General features: G+C 42.6%; 1 protein-coding gene across 1 annotated transcript in view; it reads right to left on the bottom strand.

Moving 5' to 3' along the window:
* Nucleotides 1-1,061: 1,061 nt before the first annotated feature.
* Crkl (CRK like proto-oncogene, adaptor protein) overlaps nt 1,062-25,990 on the bottom strand; it is a 41,167-nt gene continuing 16,238 nt past the window's right edge. Inside the window, exons 2-3 of the mRNA XM_041677899.1 lie at nt 17,456-17,921; nt 1,062-4,757 (exon numbers count right to left, since the gene is read on the bottom strand). Of these exons, the coding sequence (XP_041533833.1) occupies nt 4,623-4,757; nt 17,456-17,921 (601 nt within the window). The 3' untranslated portion in view covers nt 1,062-4,622. The remainder of the gene's footprint in view (nt 4,758-17,455; nt 17,922-25,990) is intronic.

The following is a 25,990-nucleotide window of genomic DNA, read 5'->3' as shown; positions in this document are numbered from 1 at the left end:
AGTTTGTGAGGGGAGTCCTAAACTGTTACTCGCACAGAGTTTGTGAGGGGAGTCCTAAACTGTTACTCGCACAGAGTTTGTGAGGGGAGTCCTAAACTGTTACTCGCATAGAGTTTGTGAGGGGAGTCCTAAACTGTTACTCGCACAGTTTGTGAGGGGAGTCCTAAACTGTTACTCGCACAGAGTTTGTGAGGGGAGCGCTAAACTATAACTCCCAGAGTTTGTGAGGGGAGTCCTAAATTGTTACTCGCACAGAGTTTGTGAGGGGAGTCCTAAACTGTTACTCGCACAGAGTTTGTGAGGGGAGTCCTAAACTGTTACTCGCACAGAGTTTGTGAGGGGAGTCCTAAACTGTTACTCGCACAGAGTTTGTGAGGGGAGTCCTAAACTGTTACTCGCATAGAGTTTGTGAGGGGAGTCCTAAACTGTTACTCGCACAGAGTTTGTGAGGGGAGTCCTAAACTGTTACTCGCACAGAGTTTGTGAGAGGAGCCCTAAACTATAACTACCACAGAGTTTGTGAGTCTTTTTTTTTTTTTTTTTTAAAGACAGAGTTTCTCTGCCTGCCCTGGAACTCTGTAGACCAGGCTGGCCTCCAACTCAGAGATTCACCTGCCTCTGCCTATTGGGAGGCAGAAGAGCTGGGACCAAAGGCGTGCATCACCACCACCACCCAGCAATTTGTGAGGTTTTTAAGCAAGCCGCCGACACCAAAGTTCCCTCCTAGAGATCCCCAAAGCTCACAAGGAGGTGTACATCTAGAAAGGAATGGCAGCAGACAGCAGACAGGATCGCTTACCTTCCCTGACCACCAAGCATCTCTGCTTAGCTCATGCTCAACAGCCCTCAGCAGAGCAGAGCCTGCACCCCTGCTTGGAGGCTGAGTCCCAGAGCTCCCACCATGTCCAGAGAACAGGTATTTCCCAGAATAAGAAGCTGCCTTTGTGGGGTGAGGGAAGCGGGAGCAGCATGAGCAAGTTTCTGTGACTACCAGGGACTTCGCCAGTTTCACGTCGGGAGAGGCTGGTGGGGGCTGACTGAGGAGACACTGAAACACCGAGGCTGCTGCCACCGCCAGCTGGTGCAAGTTTTATTGAGACAATGTACAAACAGGCCATGGAAACAAGGGTTTTGATGCTGGGACCAGTAACGTAAAATGGAATACAAAAATAAAAAGGCACTAATCTGTTAAGAAAAGACACTCACTGTATTCTAAGAATATAAGTCATTTAATACTGTTAATTTTATAGCACAAAATAAAACAAGCTATAATCCCCAAAAATAATTTTAAAAGCTTACACAGAAAATATTATTGCCTGACACTTATGATCTTTAAGTTATACATGTCAAAAGAGTTTTATGTCATTTTAAAACACACAGTGAAGACCGTCTAGAAGCAAGGCCACTGTTCCTCCTGTCTCAGAGAACTGTCCTCCTGCTCCTTTAGAATATACAAGCAGCTCAGTGTCCACACTCACAGCAGTTACCAGGGATGTGGTTCTCTGGTCCTGTGGTGAGGAGGCCACAGAAAGCATTAGTCTTAGGTACTGTGTTAAAACAATCAAGAATTCACTCATTTTAAGAGGTTAATGAACATAATATTAAAAGATTAAATTATAAACACCTAGAACAAAAACACATCATCCCTTAAAAAAAAAAAAAGCTCATTATTCTTCTGAGCAAAAGTTACAAGAGCAGTGGCCATCAATCCTGGCCCATCTTGTCTGTAAACAGGTGTAGAGGAAGGCTGGCACAGTGCCAGGAACGTGCAACTCCAAGGGAGGGCACAGAGTCTCTTCCGGTGAGCACAGAGGGTTCTGAGTCTGGGTGACCAAAGCCGTGCACCCTGTTAACCCTGCAACAGGTGGCGTCAAAGCAGTGCAGAGTGCCAAGGATGCCTTCTGCAGGGAGGTCCTGCCCAGGTGACAGGACTTGATCTAGCCGTCTGTGCCCTGGCAACCTAGTCATTCCCTTCTCAGACACAACAGCAAAAGTGAGAGGGTTGTCATCCCAGTCTAACACAGCAGAGCAGCCCATGCAGTGACCGTCACAGAAGGAAAGCCATCCCTGGATCCCACTCCCCTCCGAGGCTACATGTCTTTCCAGAGAGTGGGACCTAGTAAGATGCCACTTTCTATCAGTGTGAAAGGAAAATTTTCCTGATTAATAAACTGACAAGCTTCTAATTCAGGAAATTACTACTTTTGGCACATATCCTGAGTTCAGAACTTAAGTCTTATGTCCACCTGAGGGAGCTGTAGAAACATTGGCCAAATTAGCTGGTTTTATAAACCAAACTCCAGGTTTATGGGGCATTTTGATCCTGAATCTACATGGAGTCTTGTTCATCAACAGACTTGAGAAGGGAAATCCTATTCTCAAAAGCGGCTGCCTGCACTGAGCAGGCTGCTATAATCAAGACACCCAAGCCCTTCAGTTAAATGTAGTTTGAAAAGACCTTAAGAGCTGGGTGTGGTGCCTCAAACGTTTGTAATTTCAGCTGGGGCTGGGATGGAAAATTCAAAGCCAGCACGGGCAATTTATGGAAATCCCATCTCAAAATTTAAAGAAGAGTTCAGTGGTAGAGGGCTTACCTAGCATGTGTAAGGCATGAGGCTCAAGCCCCAGTGATGGGGTGCGATTCCTTGGAGGCTGTGTCCTCTGTGAACAAGGCATGTACTCAGTGCAGGTATCAAAAGGCCTCGGGCTGGCCACTAGCCAGAGGGCAAGTATTGTTCTAGGCAGTTTGGGGCTCACTCAATAGATCTGGCTAAAAAAAACGGCAGCTTCCAGAGATGGAAAAGAGCTGACATCTAGGAAGACACAGATAGGTAGACATGATACTACCCTCAAACCCCAAATAACCATTTTGTCACATGAACACTAAAATATGGCACTTATCAGCCTGATGGGATACTGATTTAAAGAGATTTGCTGCTCTTACAGAGGACCCAGGTTCAATTCTTAGCACCCACACAGTGACTCCAGTTCCAGAGGATCCAACACTCTCTTCTGGCCTCCTTAGGCACTGCACCTATGGGATGCACATTCATACATGCAGGCAAAACGCCCATACACTTTTTTAGGGGGTGGGGGGCTCTGAAACAGTCTATATCCATCTGGTTGTCCAGATTACAACACACTACATAGATCAGGCAGGCTGGCCTTGAACTCTGAGACCTGCTTACCTCAGCCTTTCCTAGTGCTGGAATTAAAGAAAGGTGTGTGCTACCATGCCAATATACACAACATTAAACAACAACAACAAAAAAGTCTTTAAGAGAATAAATATAGCAGACAAATGGCTGTGTTAGTTTTGCCTCCAGGATATGTTCCCTTGGTTCTCACAGCCTAAGAGTCTCAGAGCCAGGGTCACAGTTACAGCTAGCTGTTCTGTAAATGCTGGAACTATTCACTAAGTCACCGCTACATTTCTGCGACTGCTGTGGTGTTGTGTGTCCTCATCAGGGTTCAGCTGAAACAGAGCATACTTTGTGTGGATGAGGGGTCAGACACACATTTGTATCAGCTGGCTTGCATGTTGGCTCATGGTATATGGGTTAGGGGTTCCAGAGCCTGCATTTTCTTTGCTCAGGAGCACTGTGCTCTGTTCCACTTAGGCTATGGAAGCAGGACAGACAGCACCACCACTTTCATGCAGCCTGGACAGGAGGGGCCAACAGGACTTTGTGCTGAATGCACTAATTCTATAAACTTAATTTTAGTTCTTAAAGGGGTGTACTCATTGAAAAGCTAGACAGAACTGACCAAGCGCTCCACTCTTTCTGCTCCTATCAATGGCAACTGTGACAGCAACAGTCTCCACAGATCATCAGTGGCTCGCCCTGGTGCTTCCCGGCTGCACACAGCACGGCACACCATGGCTGCTGCTGTGTGGGCTTTGTTTGCCAAGCGGTACACAAGGTAACAAAAGATAAAGGCCTCTGCTTCAGGGTGTCTTCATTTTCCTTTAGTTACATACAGCAGCTTCAGTTTGGAAGCTCAGGGACACGCACTGTTCCTTAGACTATCACAAAAATCCAACCTACTATTTAAAAATCTGTTCAGAACACACACAACTCTAATGAATTAGTCTTCCAAAACCAAAGCTAAACAAAAGAAAGTGGAAACAAGCCAAATTTCAGGAGTTTGGACAGAACTGTCTGGAGTTTACTTCCTCTATTGTTCAAAGAAAAACAAGTTGATGGCACAGCCACTGCTCTACAGCCCGGCAACAGCAAGAGCTTGCCGAGGCTAACCCTCTGAGTGGACCATCAGCAGGCCCACACTTTCTATGGCGAGCACAACAGTCAGCCTCAAGTATAAACAAGGCAGCGATGAGAAGGAAGACCCTTTCTGTGTTCAATTCTCTTGACTTGTGTGCTTCCGCCAGTATTTCCAGTTTATAATCCAGAAGAACTCTAAAATCAGCTACTCTTTGACAGCATGACTATGATACAAATGCCAAGAGGCAGCCGCTGGAGGCATTCCAAATGTGCAGGAGACCACCAATGTGTGGGAGTGGCCCAGCAGCTCGCTGTGACTTGCATGGGAGAGTGCTTCCCACTTCAAAGGAGATTATGACAGGCAGGACAAGGCAGCAGCAGGGACAGCAACAGCAATCACTCGTTGTCATCTGGGTTTTGAGGGTCAAAGATTTTAACATGTGTGAAAGGGAAAAGCCCTTTGCGCCCATTCACCTCGCCTTCCCATTGGCCATTTATATTCATCCTTGTGACTTTCACAATGTCACCAACCTGGAGGAATAGAAAAGACAAAATTAGCATCACTGTGCAAACAAGAAAGACAGTTTACATTATATCACAAATGCTATCTATCCAAAGACTAAGACTAAATTTTCTCTTCAGTGTGTGGACCTGAAAATCAAGTACTACAGAGAGACACAAGATACCATCAGCATACCTAGGACACCTCTCAGGTGGCAAGCATTCGTGAAGCAGCTTCTGAGCACAAAGCAACCACCATTAATAAATGGTCACGCATTTATGTGGTCACTAATAAATGAACATACATGGATATGTTAAGTTGCATAGAAGGGTAGGAAGTAGCCAGGCCTGGTGCTCATAGACCCAGCACACAGAAGGCGAAGGCCAGACCAGCCTGGATGTACAGATATTGTCTCAAAAAACTGAAACCATATTGCTTTAACAGTGTACTTCAAAGGTGTGCTACCACTGACACACTAACCTTCACTGTTCTGACAATCTACTTTTGATCTTTTTTGGTTAAAAAGAAAAAAGATCTATCACCACTTGCAAGACTGCATGTGTACCAAGACTTCATGTTGTTCATGCCATTCCCAATTTCTTCTGCCCATTATAATTTTCTATAAAGTAGGGTCTCAAAATAAAAACTTGCTGCTTTTCCAGAGGACCCAGGTTCAATCCCCAGGACCCACACAGCAGCTCACAACTGTCTGTAACTTTACTTCCAAGGGGATACAATGCCTAGTTTTGGCACCAGACATGCAAGTAGTGCATAGATTTACATGCAGGCAAAACAATCATAACCATAGATTTTAAAAAATGTTTATTACATGTATCTATTTGTGTGTATTGTGTGCACGTATCAGTGTGTAGAGGGCTTACTGTGTAAATGGCAGCTTTCAAGAGTCAGCTCTTGGGGCTGGAGAGATGGCTCAGAGGTTAAGAGCATTGCCTGCTCTTCCAAAGGTCCTGAGTTCAATTCCCAGCAACCACATGGTGGCTCACAACCATCTGTAATGGGGTCTGGTGCCCTCTTCTGGACATCAGGCATACACACAGACAGAATATTGTATATATAATAAATAAATATAAAAAAAATAATTCAAAAAAAAAAAAAAAAGAGTCAGCTCTTTCCACCAAGAGGGTCCTAGGGACAACTCAGGTCCCCAGGCTAGGCAGCAAGCACCTTTACTCACTGAGCCTCGTGGCTGGCCCTTAACTAGTATTTTCCAACTTTGTAACAGGAGTCCTATTAAAACTGGCAAAAGGGAGCCAGAGGTAGGAGTATACAGTTTGCTGGTACAACACTTGCCTAGCACACCTAAGTCACAGTGTTTGAGTCTCCATACCAAAAAGGACAGGGGAGGAGACCATACACAAGAAAAATGGCATTTCAGAATGGCAGATGTAAAAAAAGGAAAAAAAAAAAGAAAAAAATTACACACAGAGTTACATGTTGTGTGGTGTGTGTGTCTATAAACCAGCACTTGGAAGGTGAAGAAATGAGGATCAGGAAATCAAGGTTAGTCTTGGCTACAAAGGGAGTTCAAAGCCAGCACTGTTGGTTTTTTCAAGTCCTGTCTCAAGTCAAAACCAACTAACCAAATAACTCTTAAAAAAAAAAAATCCATAAAAGCAAACAGAGTGATGGATGAGAAAGACCTGAAAACAATGTCTAATAAATAATTCTAATGGGTATAGTAGGTTAAAGATAACAGGAAAACAAGAATAGTGTGTGCAAGACACTGAAAAACACTCCCTTTCTGCCAGGACTCTATGATCAGTTTAAGGCAGTTCCTTATTCTTAAGCAACTTCCCTATCTTTGTTGCGGTTAGACAGTTAACATTCAGCAGTCCCATCGTGGTCAACGCTTGCTGGCTATGTTAGATATAACAACAGTTATACACATTACATACATTAAGTACCGAGTCAATAACACAGAATGAAAACAAACCCTGCTGCTGCTGAGGAAGATGGACCTATGGAGACAGTCAGAAAAGGCTAGAAAGAGAGTCTGGAAGCAGCAACTGATCTAGTCCTTCCTGTGACTAGAAATGGTGCCTTGTGCCATGCCAAGCAAATACTCTACCACAGAGATACAGACACATTACTCTTTACTGTTACTAATATTTATTTTGATTGTTTTAATTGTGTATATGTGTGTGGGTATGTCTGTGACTATGGGTGTCTAAGGAGCCCAGGGGTGTCAGATCCCCCTAGACCAGACAAGCACCTGACATGGAGTCCTCTACAAAAGCACAAAGATTTGAATAGATATTACTCCACAGAAAATACAAATAGTCAGCATGTAAATGAAAATATGCTCATCAAAAAAATATCGGAGCCATGAGTAAGATGGCTTGGAGGGTTAGGTACTGGCTGTGCAAGCCTGGGGACCTGAATTCCATCTTCAGAAGCCAAGAAAAGGCGGGAGGGGAGAAATGACTCTACAGCAAAGTTGTCCCGACTGCCGCACGTACATATATGTGCCTACCTCTCATGCACACACAGACACACACAGCACAAAACAACAACTACCACCACCACAATAAAGCTAGGTGTGGTGGTCTACATGCGCCACCCCAGCACACAGGAGGCAGGGCAGTAGGATAGCCAAGGCTGATATCAGCCTAAGCTGAGTGAATGTGAGACTGCCTTTAAAGAAAAAAGTGTCAGGGCTCTGCTATATACTACCTGTAAGACTGAAAGTTACCAAATTAATTTCAGAGTATTCTCGCCCTATTTACACACTAAGAAAAACACCTCCTCCTTTTGGCATATATGTCTATGTGCATGTGTGTTACACATATATATGCATGGAGGCCCAAGGCCAATCTTGGGTGTCATTCTTCAGAAGCCATCTACTCTGATTTTGGGGATTTCTCACTGGGACCTAGGGTTACCAATTAGTTAGGCTAGCTGGTAAGTGAACTCCAGGTAGTTAAGTATGTCCTTCTCTCTAGCACTGTGGTTACAAATGTGTGCACCATTCCTGGCTGTTCACATGGGCTCTGAGGAACAAACCCAAGTCCTTAAGCTAGTGTGGCAAGTGCTTCTCCCCAGGCAAACAAAAGTCTCTGAAAAACAGTTCATTCTGATCTATAAGCCAATGACAATGATTTGCTAATGAAAAAAAATTATCAAAAATGTGAGAAACAAGCCGGGCGGTGGTGGCGCACGCCTTTAATCCCAGCACTGCCAAAGATGCTTTTTTTGCCATAATCACAACACCATGTCAAAAGCAGAATGTTCCCTGGATATTGGTACATACCTGTAGTCACTATCTGCTAGAGGCTGAAGCAAGAGGATTAAAGGTTCAAGGCTAGCCTGGGTTCCATGGTAAATTCCAGGTCACTCTGGGCTACATAAATATTGTGATACCTGGCTGCCAAAAGAATAAATATGTCTGTCAATATAGGCTTTCATCCTGGAGCCCAGAATGGTCTTAAGCAGTCTGCCTGCATTAGCCTCTCAGATGCTAGAATTTTAGGGGTGGATCATCATACCATAACTCCTAGAAGATGTCATTATGAAATCCTTCAGATGCTAAAGCCAGGGAATAGTGGAGTGGGGAAAGTGCTTATCTCCTCTATTACACGTACGGATGTGTGTGCCTAAGAACAGCTTCTGCCAAGTGGGTCCTGGGGATGGGACCCATCTGTCAGACAAGTGCCGTTACCTGCTGAGCCATCTTGCTACCCCAGGTTCTCAGCCCTGATTAGCTTGGAATTCACAGATATCTGCCTCCTCTGTTTCTCACCTTTTTTTTTTTTTTTTTTTTTTTTTTTGGTTTTTTCGAGACAGGGTTTCTCTGTGGTTTTGGAGCCTGTCCTGGAACTAGTTCTTGTAGACCAGGCTGGTCTCGAACTCACAGAGATCCGCCTGCCTCTGCCTCCCAAGTGCTGGGCTTAAAGGCATGCACCACCACCACTTGGCAAAATTTCTAAAAACAAGTTGCAAGAACTGATATAATATTCACGACAGAAGACAGGCACCTGATAGCTATTATTCTAGGGCTCAAAACGAGTCTGGGCAACACAGCAAGACCTACTTCAAAAACAAGAGTCTGGTCAATCCTCATGGAAAACTCAAAGGGTTTTCCACAGGCCCTGGACATTCACACACCACCACAGCACCCACACATCTGAGGCTCTTCAGAAGGTGACACTAGCCTATGGGTATTGTCTTAGGGGAAAAGCTTCCTGTAGTGGAATGTAACATGGATAAGGGAGAGCAGCCTTGTTATTAGGAAGCTGTGACCTCGTGTGGACCTCCAGGGCTGAGTCAAGTGCTTCAATGACAAACATGATGGAGGACCAATACAACATGGATATAAACTACAGGTCACTCACCACTGGAATTCATGATGATCTCTGAGACTGAAAAATATAACCTGTGCTACTGTGAGAAATGGTTTTCTTTCATCAGATAGTTTGCCACCAAGGGCCAATAATCTTCACCCACCTTGTAAAATTCATATGCACTTCTTTTAATCTCAACCTTTCCCTCATCTGGTAACTGCCCTCCTCGCAGAACTTGACCAGTAGTAGCTGACTCCTTTCCCCTCTCCTCCGTGCTGGTTCTTTTTAAACTAGCCAATGGCAAAGGACTGTGACAGACCCCAGCCAATGGGGAAAAAACAGTTACCATATGCATTAACATAAAAACCAAGTGAGCCAGGCGGATCTCTGGGAGTTCGAGGCCAGCCTGGTCTACAAGAGCTAGTTCTGGGAAAGGCACCAAAGCTACAGAGAAACCCTGTCTCAAAAAACAAAACAAAACAAAACAAAACAAAAAACCCAAGTGAATGCTTGTTTGGAGGTTCTAGCAGGGGAGCGCAGCTACTCATATACCTGTGACCCAAAAAAGGTCCTCTTTTATTCAGTGGAGGTCAACCAAGCCCACAGCTTTGAAGGGACACACGTAGAGCAGTGAAGGAGGAAGGGGACACCTGCCTAGCCAGCCAGATCAATCCTGGTGATCAGTGGGGTGACAGATGTCACAGCCAGATTGCCCTCACATCCTAACTGGGCAGTGGTGGCACATGCCTTTAATCCCAGCACTCAGGAGGCAGAGGGATCTCTGTGAAATCAAGGCCAGCCTGGTCTACAAAGTGAGTTCCAGGACAGCCAGGGCTGTTACAGAGAAACAAAAAACAAGGGGGTGGGGCACGGATGCAAATGCGAACAACCCCCCCACCCCCCAGACACATGACTCAAGTGAACGTCCTGCCCTAGCTGCTTGCTAGCCTGGGTTGGATTCTAGCCCACACTATACTCAAAAAGAATTGCCTTGCTGAATTGCTTCTGCTTTGTGTGTGTTTCTTTGTGGGACACTGAGATTATTCTAAGACACTGAAACTTCATTATGCTTGGCATACTGCTTCATCTCAGCAAGCAAAACATTAAAGAAACTGTTGTAAGCTACACACGATGTGCTACACACAGTGCTGTGAAGCAGGAAAACGCTCTCAAAGGTAAGGGAGGGCACACAAAAACGTGTAGTGAATTCAGGGTTTCCTAGATAGGTAACGATATCCTGTCTAAAACAAACAAAACAAAGCTAGGACACTGTTAATGTGAATTTAATTCTAACCAATGAAAGAAAACCAACTAACAAAATAGAAATCTGAGCATCCCAGCCAGGCATTGAAGGGAACTTGCACAATAGGTTTTGAGAAAGCTAATTCAAAAGGCTCAGAGAAGAGATAGAACCCAAATAGTAGGGGTTCAAAATAAACCAAAGAGAGGGGTTGCAGAAATGGCTCAGCAACCATGCTCTGAGGAGCATGTGCTGCTCTTTAGAGGACTGAGTTCAGTTCATGGGGCAGCTCACAACTGCCTGGAACTCCAACCCTAGGGGACCTGACACTCTCTTCGGGCTTCTGAAGACACCTGCACACTTAAATGGTTCAAAAACACACTCAAGCATATACAAATACAATCAAATAAATAATCAAATCTTTAAGGGGGTAGTAGCAAAGGGAATTCAAGAAGAAATTCCAATACAATCATTTATGACCTCCAGTGGGAATAAGGAGCATTTTTTACTTTGTCTTAAGGATACTAGTGAGCTCAAAGATCACTGAGCATCATAAAAAGACCCTGATAAACCTGGAATGTCAGTGGATGCCTGTAATCCCATCATGTGGTAGGTAGAGGCAGAAGGATCAAGGTTTACACCAGGGTTATACAGTGAATTCAAGGCCAGCTGAGCTACATGAGATCCTGTCTCAAAAATAATTAGTAATAAAAAAAATGTGAGCTGGAGACATGGATCAGTCTGGCTGCTGTTCCAGAGGACCCAGGTTCGATTCTCAGCATTCGCTTGGCAGTTCACAACTATCTGTAACTCCAGTTCCAGATCTGACACCTTCTGGCATCCTCAGGTACCAGGGACACATGTGGTGCACACACATACATAAAGGCACAAATATACACAAACAAGTAAAAATTTTAAAAAGAGCAGGCATCAAAGATAAAAGGTAATCGTGAGCTAGTAAGAACAGACTGATGACTTAAGTACTGGCCAAGCACTTGGCAAACAGAGTAAGAGTCTAAGACTGTTCTGTCAGAGAACACTCTCTGTGACACCAGAAGACAATGGTCTACTAAAGTAAGGTCAAGTCATTTGGTTTGCGTCAAATAGGGAAGACGGTAAATTCTATAGGTGAGCGAGCTTGAAACCAAACCTAAACAAAATGCCAGAAAAGATTAGCAAACAAAAGACACCAGGGGAGAAGTCACACAGCACGCCTTTAATCCCAGCACTCGGGAGGCAGAGGCAGGCGGATCTCTGTGACTTCGAGACCAGCCTGGTCTACAGAGCTAGTTCCAGGACAGGCTCCAAAACCACAGAGAAACCCTGTCTCGAAAAAAAAAAACAAAAAACAAAACAAAAGAAGTCTTTAATAAAAAGATCTAAATGTTTCTTTCTGAAATCTCTTCGGTGAGGGGACGGTGCAGATGCTTGCTTAACGTGCACAACACCCGGGCTTTGGTTCCTAGTACCACACACACATACCTAGTACAAACTAGTAAAAACTAGTGCTGGCTAGCTTTTACATTGACTTGACAAAAGCTAGAGCTATCAGAGAAAAAGGAGCCATCTCTCCAACCCCTAAGAAATATACTCTTTTTTTGTTTGGTTTTTCGAGACAGGGTTTCTCTGTAGCTTTGGAGCCTGTCCTGGAACTAGCTCTTGTAGACCAGGCTGGCCTGGAACTCACAGAGATCCACCTGGCCTCTGCCTCCCTAGTGCTGGGATTGGCATTTTCTTAATTAGTGATTGATATGGGAAGGACCAGTCCATTGTGGTGTTGCTATTAGGCCTGGGCTAGTGGTCCTGGATTTTGTAAAACCAGGCTAAACAAGCTATGTGGAGCAAGCAGGTAAGCAGTACTCTTCCATGATCTCTGAATCAGCTCTTGTATCTCCAGGTTCCTCCCTTGAGTTCCTGCCCTGACTGCTAACACATCAACAGTGACAACAGTGACATATAATTGAAACAACCAGCCACCCACATTGCTTTTCATCATAGTGTTACATCTTAGCAACAGAAACCCCAACAAAGACAAAAAAAAAAAAAAAGTCCACGACTGTAACCCCAGCACTTGGGAAGTGGAAACAGGAGGATCAGAAGTTCAAGGTCATAGAGGTCCTACATTAACAAAACAAAACATACCAATCTTTCTTAGCCAAAAACAGGACCATAATTAAGGTGCAGGATGTAGGGCCACACACATGTCCAGTCTCTGGAGCTGGGTGTGGTGTGCACCTCCTAGCGACTTGGGAGGTTAAGACAGAGGATGACTTGAATGCAGTATTTTCTTCTTTTTTTTTTTCTTATTTTATATGCATTGGTGTTTTGCTTGCATGTTTGTCTATGTGAGGAAGTCAGATCTCTTGGAACGAGAGTTACAGAGCTACCATGCGGCTGCTGGTAATTGAACCTGAGTCCTCTGGAAGGTCTTAACCACAGAGCCATCTCTCCAGTCCAAACCCAGGATTTCAAGACCAGACTGGGCAACATGAGAAGGACCCGTCTCCAAAACAAAAGAAAACAAAGCATAAAGCTACATAAGCACAGGAAGGGGACAGATAATATTCCCAATAGGAATGGTTCCTGGTAGTCAGAATGCAAGAACATGTTAACTAACAAAAATAGCAGCCCAGAACTAATTCACCCTATAAAGCTGTTCCATGAGTTCTACAAGGAGAGAAGCCTTTGGTTTTGTTTACTATAGTATCTCAAGTTCCTGTCTGTCACCATCCTAAGAGTCAATCTGCTGTAGGAGCAAACATGTTATGTAGCATCATCCAAATCAAGACTGAAGGAGCTGGACAATGTAGAAAGTCAGAACACCTGGGCTAAGCGTTAAGCAATCATCAAAACTTCATTTCTGCTTGACTTTGACCAAGTCTGCTCTAAATCACTTTGGGTATTACTTGAAGCTTGACACGGATACTCTCATCTACAGATTGTATCCTCCTGACTGACTCTTGGAGAACACTGAGAAACTGGTTGTTTCATACTTCAAATAAAAGCAATGCCAAGAAAAATGTAAATCTTATTAGCTCTCTTGTAATATGTGAAAACCTGCTCCCCTCCTGTCTTTGGCCACACTGGCCCTTTACCCGACCTGCTCTCTACGTGCATTTACTGGCGGTTACTAGTAGTGTTTCAAGGCCCTTCCTGCAGACTCTACCCCCCCACCCCCGCCTCCCCTGGTTCACCAGCTAGCTGTAGTCATCCTTCAAAATCAATCCCAGAGTTACGTTCTCCACGAAGCCTTTTCAGACCACCTGCCTCTCCTGGCTCCCCAGTCTCCCTTTCTTCACAGTGGCCAGCTCCTTGGATGTCACCACTCTAGTTAGTTCTATGAATGGACAGTTAATGGACAAATACCAATACTTCCAGTCAGGTTTCTTAGAGAACTTATGAAATTTGCCCAAAACTATATCCATAAAAGCCAGGATGTAAAACAGGCCCACACTACTTCCCTACCTTGCTTCTCAGACAAGTAGCTCTGACTCTAAGTACTCTGTAACAACAGCACTCTTGCTCCAACTATTGTCTTCTGATTAGAGATCCTTTAGGCGGCTCAGCAGAAAGCTTAATCATGTCAGGCAGCTCACAACTGCCTCTAACTCCAGCGCCATGGGATCTGACTCTGACACCCTCTTCTGGCCTTCAGGTGTACTACACACAAGATCTTCCGAAAAGGGCAGGCTAGAGTCCCTCAGTCCGGGAACTTTCCTGTGGTGCAGGATGGGCTTTCATAACAGCCCTCTGTGGCTCCACGGAGGTCAACGGAGAGCTCTACTGTCTTCTTTCCTTTCCCCTCTCTTTCTTTCATACTGGAGATTGAAACTACCACTCAATGACATCCCAACTTTTTTTTTTTTTTAACTTTTTGGGACAAGGTCTGAGTTGCCCAGGATGGTCTTAACCTTTTTATCGTCCTGCTTCAGCCCCTCAAGTAGCTGGAATTACAGGCCTGCACCAACAGACCTGGTTAGCTCAGTTGCCAAGGAGTGAGGACACACATCTACACTTCTCTTATACATGTCACTTCATGAGAAGCAAGAAGAAAATAGCTAACACTTTTTAAACTGTCTCTATTGCAGGGAATTTTTTTGAAAGTCGACTTATTTAAACTTTGTAATGCTGGAGATCAAACTGAGGGTTGATCTACATTCCCACCCTCAAATATGTTTACAAGGAAAAACAAAAGAACAAAACTTTGTGAAATAATTCAGGGTTACTGCTCACCAGCGCTATCATTCTTCTCCTTGTACTACCCAAGGGGATAAAGAAGTTCCAATTACTGGTACATTTTGCCCTACTTTTGTCAATGTTCCTTCCTCAACTTAATTTTAATACTTTCACTAATAACCTAGTTGGAACAGTCCCAAGAGAGAATTGTTTTCTTTAACAAGATCAGACAGGCATTACTATCCAAATAGTTTTAGAAGACAGTACAAGCAAAGGAACATTTATTTCTTATGCTATAGCCAACAATTTGATTAGAAACACCCTCACTGGAGCAGTAAAGGTCTTTTAGGTTCCACTAATAAAGTCTTGCAGTGAATCACCAAATAAAGCCTGTGATGATGGTTTGGTGACAGCTGGGTCAGCATCAGGAGAACTGGAGTTTGAGAGGGTAGGGGAGCTGTGTAACCACCAAGTATGTTTGTTATCTTAAAATATACATCATTAGTCTGGCTCTCTTAAAAAGCTCCAGGCCATCCCTCTGTAACACCACCTTACAGCCCTACTCTGAACATACCAAGGAATGCATCCATACATCAGACACCATCTAAAACTTTCTCTTAGAATCAAAGATCAAGCTAGGCATACTTAGTGTATTCTCATAATCTTAGCACTCAAGGATGCTGAGGCAGAAGGATAGTCAATAGAGTTGAAGGCTAGCCTGGATGCATAGTAAAATCATGTCTAGAAAACAAAACAAAACAGAATCAGAGTTCAATGAACCAGTGCCTGAAAGCTTTCACCCTAATGTATTCTGAGTTCTATTCTGAGATGACAACTATCTAAAAAGGCTGAAGCAACAAGGCAAATAAGATGGTACTTCATTTGTTTTGATTCTCTGAGTTAGGGTCTCCTATTATCTAGCCTGGCTCCTATTCCTGCATCCATCTCTCTAGTACTGGGATTACAAGTATGGGTTACCATACCTAGAACCAGCCCAAAGGTCCATGGGTGAGATGTGGACCAGTCAAGAGGGGTGTATAGAGGATGGAGAGATGCCTCAGCAGTTAAGAGCACTGGCTGTTCTTCTAGAGGACCCGAATTTAATTCTTAGCCCCTATGTGGTGGTTCACAATCACCTATAACTCTATTTCCAGGGGATCCAACACTTCCATTTGGTTTCCAAGAGCACTGCATGTACACGGTGCACAGACATATGTAAAGGAGACATATGGGCAAAACACCATACATATAAAATAATAATGATGATGATGATAAAAGGGCCAGGGGTGATAGCAAATGCCTTGGGCAGCAAAGGCCTGGTCTATGTAGCAAGTTCCAGGACAGCCAGACTACATAATGAGATCCCATCTCTAAGTAAGAGGGGTGTGTGTGTGTTAGACAGAAAAGAGAAAGAGAGAAAGGGGGAGGGAGGAAAAAGGTAGAGTAAGACACACTTGTTTGATGGTGGTAGAAGTCTCATCAGTCAATTAGACTTCAAATCCTCACTCCTCCTGCCTCGGCCTCTTGAGTGCTGAAATTACAGTCAAGTGCCACCTTGCCTGGCCCTTATTCTGGTTTCTTTCCTGTTCTAAACACAACTGGATCTCTCCTCAATCCTGGTCCCTGATGTAAGCTGCAACCACAAGGCAACCACTCTTTTTTCTAGTCAAAAGAAGAGATACATAGTCACTGACCCTGAAACAAATTTTCAAGTCTAACTCACTTAGATATTATTCCTGGTCCAAAGACAAGTAGAAAGTTATATACAAATGAATTATGGCTAATTTAAAAAATACATTTATTTTACTTATGGCTGTGTGTGTGCAGGTGCTTGAAGAAGCCAGAGACAGTGGATCCCCCTGAAGCTGGAATTACACACCACTGTGAACTGCTCAACGTGGATGCTGAGAACTTAATCCCAGTCCCCTTCAAGATCAATATGTGCTTTTAAGTGCTGACCTATCTCTCTATCCCTACAGCTGATTTTTATCTGTATCCACACTATATGTGCTATCTAAATGCAGATGTGGGAGAAGCAGGCAGTGGTGGTACATGCCTTTAATCCCAGCATGACATATTTTTATGTTGTTGTTTCACTTAAACAAGCAAAAAGGAAATGCTAAGCAATATATGTTTGCTCAAGAAATGTTCCTTCAAATTCCATTTGTAAGCCAGGCAGTGGTGGTGCATTCGGAGGTAGAGGCAGACAGATCTCTGTGAGTCAGAGGCCAGCCTGATCTTTAGAGTGAGTTCTAGGACAACTAAGGCTACACAAAGAAACCCTGTCTTGAAAAACCAAAACAAACAAATAAAAAACCTCAAAATTTTAAGACAGCAACCTCTCCAATAACCTTATCAACTTGACCTTCAGGACTTTCTGTCTTATTTAAGCAAGTCACAGAAACAATGCTAATGCTGGCAAAGGCCTTTAATCCCAGCACTGGTGAGGCAGAGGTAGCCAGATCTCTGACTTCAAGCCAGCCCTGTCTGTAGTTCGAGTTCCAGGACAGCCAAGGCTACAAAGGGAAACCCTGTCCCAAAACAAACGACTATGACAGTGACAGTTTTTAAGTTCTACTTCATACTATTATGATTTACAAAATCATAACAAGTCTTTGCTTGTTACAGATTTTTAAACTCGTTTCTCTGCCTAGTTAAATTTTAAGACATTTTATTTGTATTGATCCTTAATTACAATGCTGGAGATATGGATTTATACAACTAGTACTGTCTCTCTGAATGCTAATTTAGCTCATAGGTAATGGGTCTTTCTAATTATTTCCTTTGCTGGAAAGAAAACCAACTACCTATGAGCTTTGGGAGCAGAAAAGAGAGCAAGCAGACTGGGGACCTGGGCTGGCATGATGACTAGGAAAGGACAAGACATTAATAGTGTAAGCTGGGAAATCCCAGTCCAATTCTCAAGAAAGTAAGTGACTTTAAAGGGATGACTAACTTAAAATTAAAAGTGAAAACCCATGTTCAAGGGCCAGCCTTGATAGATTTTTACCTCCAATGCCAAGGCAGTCTTGTCATAAGCACAGGGTACTCTCTTCTGGATTGCTTTTGCAAAGACAGGTCCATTCTGTGTGGATGGCAAAGGGTTGACCGCTGCCCCAGAAGTACTGGCAACTGTAGGTAGAGGAGTTGTGGTCTGAGGTTGAGCATACGCATGAGCAGGTTCTGGGATGCCGTAACTGTTAGAATTCCTATTTCCATGCTTTCCATGTGGCGAAGACCTCACAAGCTTTTCAACATAAGGAACAGGAATCATCCCAACCCGGCCATCCTTGTTCCGGGCACTCCACCATTGTTCTTCAGGCTTTTCTATTATCACTAGAATCTCGCCCTTTTTAAAGGGGAGGTCTTCAGCATCATTCCCAGGAAAGTCATAGAGAGTCCGTACATATTCCACATTTTCTTCTGCTGCAGACAAGTTGGGTGCTGAGACAGAACCCATTGGTGGGCTTGGATACCTTAAGAGAGAAACAGAATTATTCTGAAGAAAAGTCTTATCTTATTCTAAATTGGTATCTGTCAAAAATCTATTAACCACCTTCCTCTATAATAAACTGTTCCTTCATTATATTCTCAGTAATTAAGAATGTTTTGCCATTGTACATTCTGATTGTATGTTCTATAGTCTATAACAATATCTTCTCTATAGTCTACAATAATAACTTAAAAATACTTAAATATGTCATGTGTGTACACAGATACATGCACCATCACCCACAATGTGTTTCAGAGAAGGTTTTGTTTTCAGATTAATTGATCTGAATTTATTTAACTCTTAAGTTCTGTTGCTGACTTCTTTTGTTACAGCCATCACAGATACATTTCCTCAAACTCTTCCAATTGATGGCTTACATCCTGTATAGTTCCCTAATTACAACAGACACAAACTATGAAAATCATGGCCAGTTAATTGGCTCAGTGGTGCCACCACCTTTACTGTGTAAACCTTATGACCTGAGTTTGAACTCCAAAATCAATGTAAATGGTATCGAGAACCAACTCCATGAAGTTATCCTCTGACCACATACACGTCTGTACCCTCCTCCCCTAGCTGATAAACAAACACCACAAAAAAAAAAAAAGCCAAATGTGTAGTAAGATAGGGAGGGGGCTGAGTGTGGTGGCACACACCTTTAAACCAGCCCTAGAAAGGCAGAGACAGGCAGACCTCTAGGTTTAAGGTCAGTGTGACCGACCTATATAGCAAGTTCTAGGCCAGCCAGCCAGAGCTGCATGTGAGACCCCGCCTCAAAAAGAAAAAGAGAAAAGGGGAGGGAGAGAGAGTGCTTGCCTAGTATGTACAAGGCCCTGAATTTGAGCTAAGAAATGAAAACAAAATCCAACCAGATAAATTCTATTTTAATGCAAGCTTTGAAAATTCAAGTTGAACTACTCTCTAAACATTCCTCCACTATTCTTTTCTTCAAAGAAAACAAACTATCTTTTTTCATTTTACACACCAATCCCAGTTCCAAGTTCCTCCCCTCTTCTCATTTCCTCCACCTTCCACCCCCCATCCACTCCTCAGAGAGGGTAAGGCACATTGCTTTGGTGAAGGTCCAAGGCGCCTCCCTACTTTATCTAGGCTGAATCCAGACAATGGTTCCCAAAAAGCCAGTACAAGCAGTAGGAACAAATCTTGGTGCCACTGCTAGTGGTCCTGCAGTCTGCCCCAGCCACACAACTGTTACCCATATTCAGAGGGTTCAGTTTGGTCCTATGCTGGTTCCTTCCCTGTCCGGCAGGAGTTGGTGAGCTCCCATTAGCTCAGGTAAACTGTTTCAGTGGGTGTCCCCGTCATGGTCTTGACCTCTTTGCTCATATTCTTACTCCTCCCACTCTTCAATTGGACTTTGAGAGCTCAGCCCAGTGCTCCACTGTGGGTATCCACCTCTGTTTCCATCAGTTGCTGGATGAAGGTTCTATGGTGACATTTAAAATATTCATCAATAGGAAACCTTTTCCACTACTGCCTAGGGTCTTAGCTAAGGTCATTCTTGTGGATTCCTTGGAATTTCTCTAGTGCCAGGTTTCTTGCTAGCCCCATAAAAGGCCCCCTCAATCAAAATATCTCTTTCCTTGCTCTCCATCTCTGTCCTTCCTCCGTCTCGACTATCCCGTTCCCTCAAGTTCTCCTCCCAGCTCCTCTTCCCCCTCCCTTCTCCCACTACCCCCAATGCTCCCAATTTTATCAGGCGATCTTGTCTATTTTCCCTTCCCAGGTGGATCTATATACGTTTTTCTTAGGGTTCACCCTGTTACTTAGATTCTTTAGGGTCACTCCACTATTCTTTTGTTTAAACTGTTTTAAGGAAGTTTTACTGGAAAAACAAAACAAAGAACAACAATAAGAAAGAAAGAGAAATTGGGTGGAGTGCCGTGGAATTCTCCTCTGTATGCTGAGAATATGTTTTATTACCACTGATTAATAAAGAAGCTGCTTTGGCCTATAGCAGGACACAAGATAGCCAGGCAGGAAATCTGATATATATAGAGAGCAGGCAGAATAAAAGAGACAGCACATAGCTGTTCCAGGAGACAAATGCCAGATGGAACCTTATGGGTAAGCAACAATAATGTGGTGATACACAGATTAATAGAAATGGGTTAATTTAAGATATAAGAGTTATCCACAAAATCCCAGCAAAATTCTTCAAAGACCTCGAAAGAATAGTACTCAACTTCATATGGAAAAGCAAAAATCACAGGATAGCCGAAACAATCCTGTACAACAACTTCTGGAGGCATCACAATCCCTGACTTCAAACTCTACTACAGAGCTACAATACTGAAAACAGCCTCGTATTGGCATAAGAACAGATAGGAAGACCAATGGAACCAAATTGAAGACCCGGATATCAATCCACACACCTTCAAACACCTGATTTTTGACAAGGAAGCAAAAAATATCAAATGGAAAAAAGAAAGCATATTTAACAAGAGGTGCAGGCATAACTGGATATCAACATGTAGAAGAATGAAAAAAAATAGACCCATATCTATCACCATGCACAAAACTCAAGTCCAAATGGATCAAAGACCTCAACATAAAGCCAGCCACACTGAACCTTAATAGAAGAGAAAGTGGGAAGTACACTTGAACGCATTGGCAGAGGAGACCACTTCCTAAATATAACCCTAGCAGCACAGACACTAAGAGAAACAATTAATAAATGGGACCTCCTCAAACTGAAAAGCTTCTGTAAATCAAAGGACATGGTCAACAAGACAAAACAACAGCCTACAGAATGGGAAAAGATCTTCACTAACCCCATATCAGACAGAGGTCTGATCTCCAAAAAAACAAAGAACTCAAGAAATTGGACACCAAAAGATCACATAATCCAATAAAAAAAAAATGGAGTACAGACCAAAACAGAGAACTCTTAACAGAGGAATCTAAAATGGCTGAAAGACACTTAAGGAAATGTTCAAGACACACAACAGAACAGATTCAGACATAAAAGACCTCTAAAAGAGACACAATGTGTTTAAAAATGTACGCAGGCTTGGGAGAGAGAGGAAAAGGGTATAGACAGTCATAAAAGAGTACAGATAGTCATAGATTAAAGGAGTAAGGATAATAAAATAAATATCAAACTTGTAAAAAAAGTAATAGAGTAAGAAAAATAAGTCACATAAAATCACACAGAGTCTGGATCATATTATTGTGTTTTCTTTGAATTTTCTGACTGTGAATGATTAAGTACAGAGAGACAATTCATTATAAAGGCTGCTAAGCTAAACCAACATATATACTTTAAAGGTATCTTGACTTCAAAATTTGGGTTTTTTTTCTCTTTTTCTTTTTTCTTTTTTCAAAATTTGGGTTTGATATGTTGCTTGGAAAAGGTTTTGTTTTCACAGAGGACAGAAAAGGTGTGGATTCCTTACTGGCCAAAATGGTTTGATCAAACACGACCCCCTGAAGCAATGGCTTGGATGGTCCAACATCTGTGACAGCTTCAGGACTGCTGGCTGAGATGGACCTACCACACAGGATACCCCACAAAAGATCTGATTAACAATGGCCCAATCAGCAAAAAGTAGTCTAGAGAACAACACCCAAATTCCCAAAATGATTGTTTATAATTTTTTTTTTTACATTTAAAGGGGGATATGCTGTAGAGATGAATCCTCTGCATTGGTATGGATCTTGGTGTTTAGATATAATTTAAGGTCAATTTTGTTATATGTATTTCTGTTCTTGTTTGAGGTATTGTTTGTGCAGTTCATTTAAAAATATAACATATAATTAAGTACAGCTTAATAGATAGTCATCTATAATAGTCAAGCTTGTAGTCATGTTAGGTTTTCTAGATGTACAGATCTTTATTTCAGATGGATAGTTATTCTTCAAACCTTTCAAAGACTAACAGAATATGGCATTCAAAAATGTTTAAGAACTTAGGCCTTTTCATGACAATGAGACACATCTGCTCCTGGCAGTGCCAATCTACTCCAAGAGAATGATGGGCATCAAAGAGGCTCCTTATGGAGTTAACTAGCCATTTGGGCAAGAAACTGCTTTTGCCTGGACTGCTTGATGGCATGCTGTATGAACTGGACATGCAGAAGTCATAGAAAAATGACAGCTGAACTTGCTTAAAGGCGAGCCTGTCCTTCAGGGTTCTTGCTCCATGAAGAGTCTGCCAACATTCTGCAGAGTACAGAAGAAAGTGACTGACAAACTGCTAATAAAGGCAAAACAGACTTTCAAATTTCCTGCTTCATGGAAAAGTCTGCCGGATACTATGGACCTGTAAGCTAAAGATGAATGCTCCAATGTTACAGAAGAACTTTGGGTGACTACCTAGGCAGCAAGATGTCTCTGTCAATTCTAGAGTTTTGGAAGTTGCTTACAATGCACTTCTTATTAAGTAATATTATATCCTTCTGGGGTCTTTGATGGAGTTGAAGAATAGATACTTATAGTTTTCCTTAGTTATGATAAAAGATAAAGTAGATAAAAATATTGTAACTGTAATTCTTGTTTGATACCTGTTTTGTTTTATGTAATTTTACTATGTTAAAGTTAAAAACTTCCTTTTTATTTAGACAGAAATGGGGAGGTGATGTGGAATTCCCCTCTGTATGCTGTGAATATTTTTTATTACCATTGGTTAATAAGTAAGCTGCTTTGGGCCTATAGCAGGGCAGAATATAGCCAGGCAGGAAATCTGATAAAGAGAAAGAGGTGGCATAAAAGAGACACCATGTAGCTATCACACAATACACAGAAGTAAAAGAAATGGATTACTTTAAGATATAAGAGTTATCCAGAAATATACCTAAGCTATTGGCCAAGCAGTGTTGTAATTAATATAGCTTCTGTGTGATTACTTCAGTTCTGGGCAGCCAGGAACAAACAAGAAGCCTTCGCCCTATAGTGGAGAGATGGCCATTAAAGTGGTTATGACACACGCACAAACGAGAGTTCACACTTCTAGCGCCTAAGTGAAAGATAGGCACAGCCTGAAGTACCTGTAAGGTCAGCACAGGGTAGGTGGAGAGCCTGTGGCCAGTCACTCTAGCACATCAGGGAGCTACAGGCTTGGTAAGTCTCAAAAAGGAAGGCAGAGGTGCTAGGGAAGTTACTCAATGAGGCAAAGGTGTTGGCTGTGCAAGCTTGCCTATATGCCTTTGATGCCTGCGACCCTCGTCAAAAGCTGGATGTGGTGGCATGAATCTATAACCCCAGCACTCCTACACTGTGTTACAAGGAGAGGGCTACTTGTTCTTCCCAGCTACCCAGCTAGCTTAGCCCCCGAAATAACCACACAGAAACTGTATTCATTAAAACACTGCTTGGACCATTAGCTCTAGTTTCTTATTGGCTAATTCTTACATATTAATTTTTTTGTTTGTTTGTTTTTTCGAGACAGGGTTTCTCTGTTTTTTTTTTTTTTTTGAAGCCTGTCCTGGAACTAGCTCTGTAGACCAGGCTGGTCTCGAACTCACAGAGATCCGCCTGCCTCTGCCTCCGAAGTGCTGGGATTAAAGGCGTGCGCCACCACCGCCCGGCTTCTTACATATTAATTTAACCCATTTTTATTAATCTGTGTATCGCTATGGGACTGTGGCTTACCGGCAAGATTCTAACCGGTGTCCGTCTCAGGCAGAAGATCCATGGTGTCTCACTCTGCCCTTCTTTCCAGCATTCAGTTCTGTCTTCTCTGCCTACTTAAGTTCTAAAGCAGCTACTTTATTCATTAACCAATGAAAGCAACACATGAACAGAAGAACCTCCTACACCATTTCTCCTTTTCTGTTTAAACAAAAAGGCTTTAACTTTAACATAGTAAAATTACATGTAACAAAATAGGTATCAAGTAAGAATCACAGTTATAATACTTATATTTACTTTATCTTTTATCATAACTAAGGAGAACTATAACTATAAATTCTTTAACTCCATCAAAGACTCCAGAGGGCTATAATATTACCTAAGTAAACAGAAAATGCATTGTAAGTAACTTCCAAAACTCTAGAAATGACAGAGACATCTTGCTGCCTGGACAGTTACCCAAAGTTCTTCTATACCATTGGGGCATCCATCTTTGGCCTTCAGGCCCATAGTATCCAGCAGACTTTTCCATGAAGTAAGAAATTTCAAAGACAGTTCCGCCTATATTGGCAGTTTTCAGTTACTTTCTTCTGTGTCCTGCAGAATGTCTCACAGACTCTTTCATGAATCAGGAACCCCGAAGGACCGTCTCACCTTTAGGCAAGTTCAGCAGCCCTCTCTGTGGGTTCTTCATGTCCAGTTTATGCAACAGTCCAGGCAAGAGCAGTTTCTTGCCCAAATGGCTAACCAACTCCATAAGGAGCCTCTTTGATGCCCATCTTCCTCTTGAAGTAGACTGGTGCTGCCAAGAGCAGATGTGTCTCATGGTCATGAAAAGTCCTAAATTTTTAAAAAACATTTAAATACCATATTCTGTAGTCTTTAAAAGATATGAAAAATGCCTATCCATCTGAAACATATCTATGCACATCTAGAAAATCTAACTAACGTGACTACAAACCTGACTATTACAGAGGATTATCTATTAACCTATATTTTTAATTATATAATACATTTTTAAATGAACTACACAATCACAACACCTCAATCAAGAGCAGAAATATACATAAGATTGACCTTAAATTTATATCAGTAACCAAGATCCGTACCAATGTAAATTATTTATATCTATATCATATCCCCCTTTAAATGTAAAAAAACATTTATAAACAATATTTGGGAATATGGGTGCAGTTTTTTTCTCTCCAAACTGCTTTGTGCTGTATGGAGTATCCTGTGTGCTAGGTTCATCTCAGACAGCAGTAGGGTGAAGTAATTTTTCGAGAGTATTTATGGCAACCTTTCAGGAGGCCTTGATCCATGACACCATATTGGTGTAGAAGCAATCCACAGGTTCTCATCTTCTGTGAAAACAAAAGAACCTCTTTTCCAAAGTACCATAACCTTAGACCCAAATTCTGAAGTCAAGATACCTTTATAGTATACTTGCTGGTTTAGCTTAGCAGCCCATACAATAGAATATCTCTCTGTACTTAGCTCCTTCACAGTCAAAAATACAAAGAAAACACAGTAATATACATAATCCACTCTGAATTTTCCATTTTTACGTGGCTTATTTTTCTTTACTTCTTTTAATCTATGACTATCTGTACTCTGTCTCTTTATAAAGACTTTACCCCCTATTTATTTATTTATTTATTTATTTATTTTGAGGCAGGGTTTCTCTGTAGCTTTGGTGCCTGTCCTGGAACTAGCTCTTGTAGACCAGGCTGGCCTCGAACTTCCAGAGATCCACCTGCCTCTGCCTCCCGAGTGCTGGGATTAAAGGCGTGCGCCACCACCGCCCGGCTAGACTTTACCCCCTATTTTTAAGCATTAACTTTATTTTATGACTTTCTATATTCTCTTTTCTTCTCTCTTCCAAGCCTACGTACATTTATTCAACACTGTGACCCATTTAGAGGTCTTTTATGTCTGAATCTGTCCTATAGTGTATCTGTAATTCTTTACTGTCCAGGAGCACTTCTTAAAATGCTAAGCGCTCCTTAAAAACTTAAGTTGCGCCATTAGTAGGGGTCTTATGGTACCTGTTTGCCTGCCCAGTCTAAAACTTAAGCTGTGCCGTTATTATGGTAAACATGGTAGTTCCTATTAGCTCTGCTCAGTCCAGCATGGCAGAGCTGCTTGCTTCTCTGAGCCACGCACACTGACCAACTTCTAGGCACACAGCTGGTTCAAGTTGCCATCAAGCAAGCCGCATGCAGCACGATGTTCACAACCCCCATCCAAGTGCTCTGTGTCCCGCAAGAGACAGAGGTCACAGTAGCAGCATAGCCCAGAAAGCTGGCATTTCAAAACCGCCACTTTTTTCCTGCTGCGACTGCTGAGTCGGGAAATTCTCTCTGAGACATGCCGCCAGCAAACAGCAAAAAGCTGTGTTAAACGCTCTATTTGTGTCTAGAATTGCTTTTCAAGCCCTCTTAGGTTTTACGTGGAGTT

The sequence above is a fragment of the Microtus oregoni genome, unplaced genomic scaffold (genome assembly GCF_018167655.1).
Source record: "Microtus oregoni isolate MIOR12 unplaced genomic scaffold, Mior012 000029F_ref0000214, whole genome shotgun sequence".
NCBI lineage: Eukaryota > Metazoa > Chordata > Mammalia > Rodentia > Cricetidae > Microtus > Microtus oregoni.
This window is presented reverse-complemented; position numbering and strand designations above follow the sequence as displayed.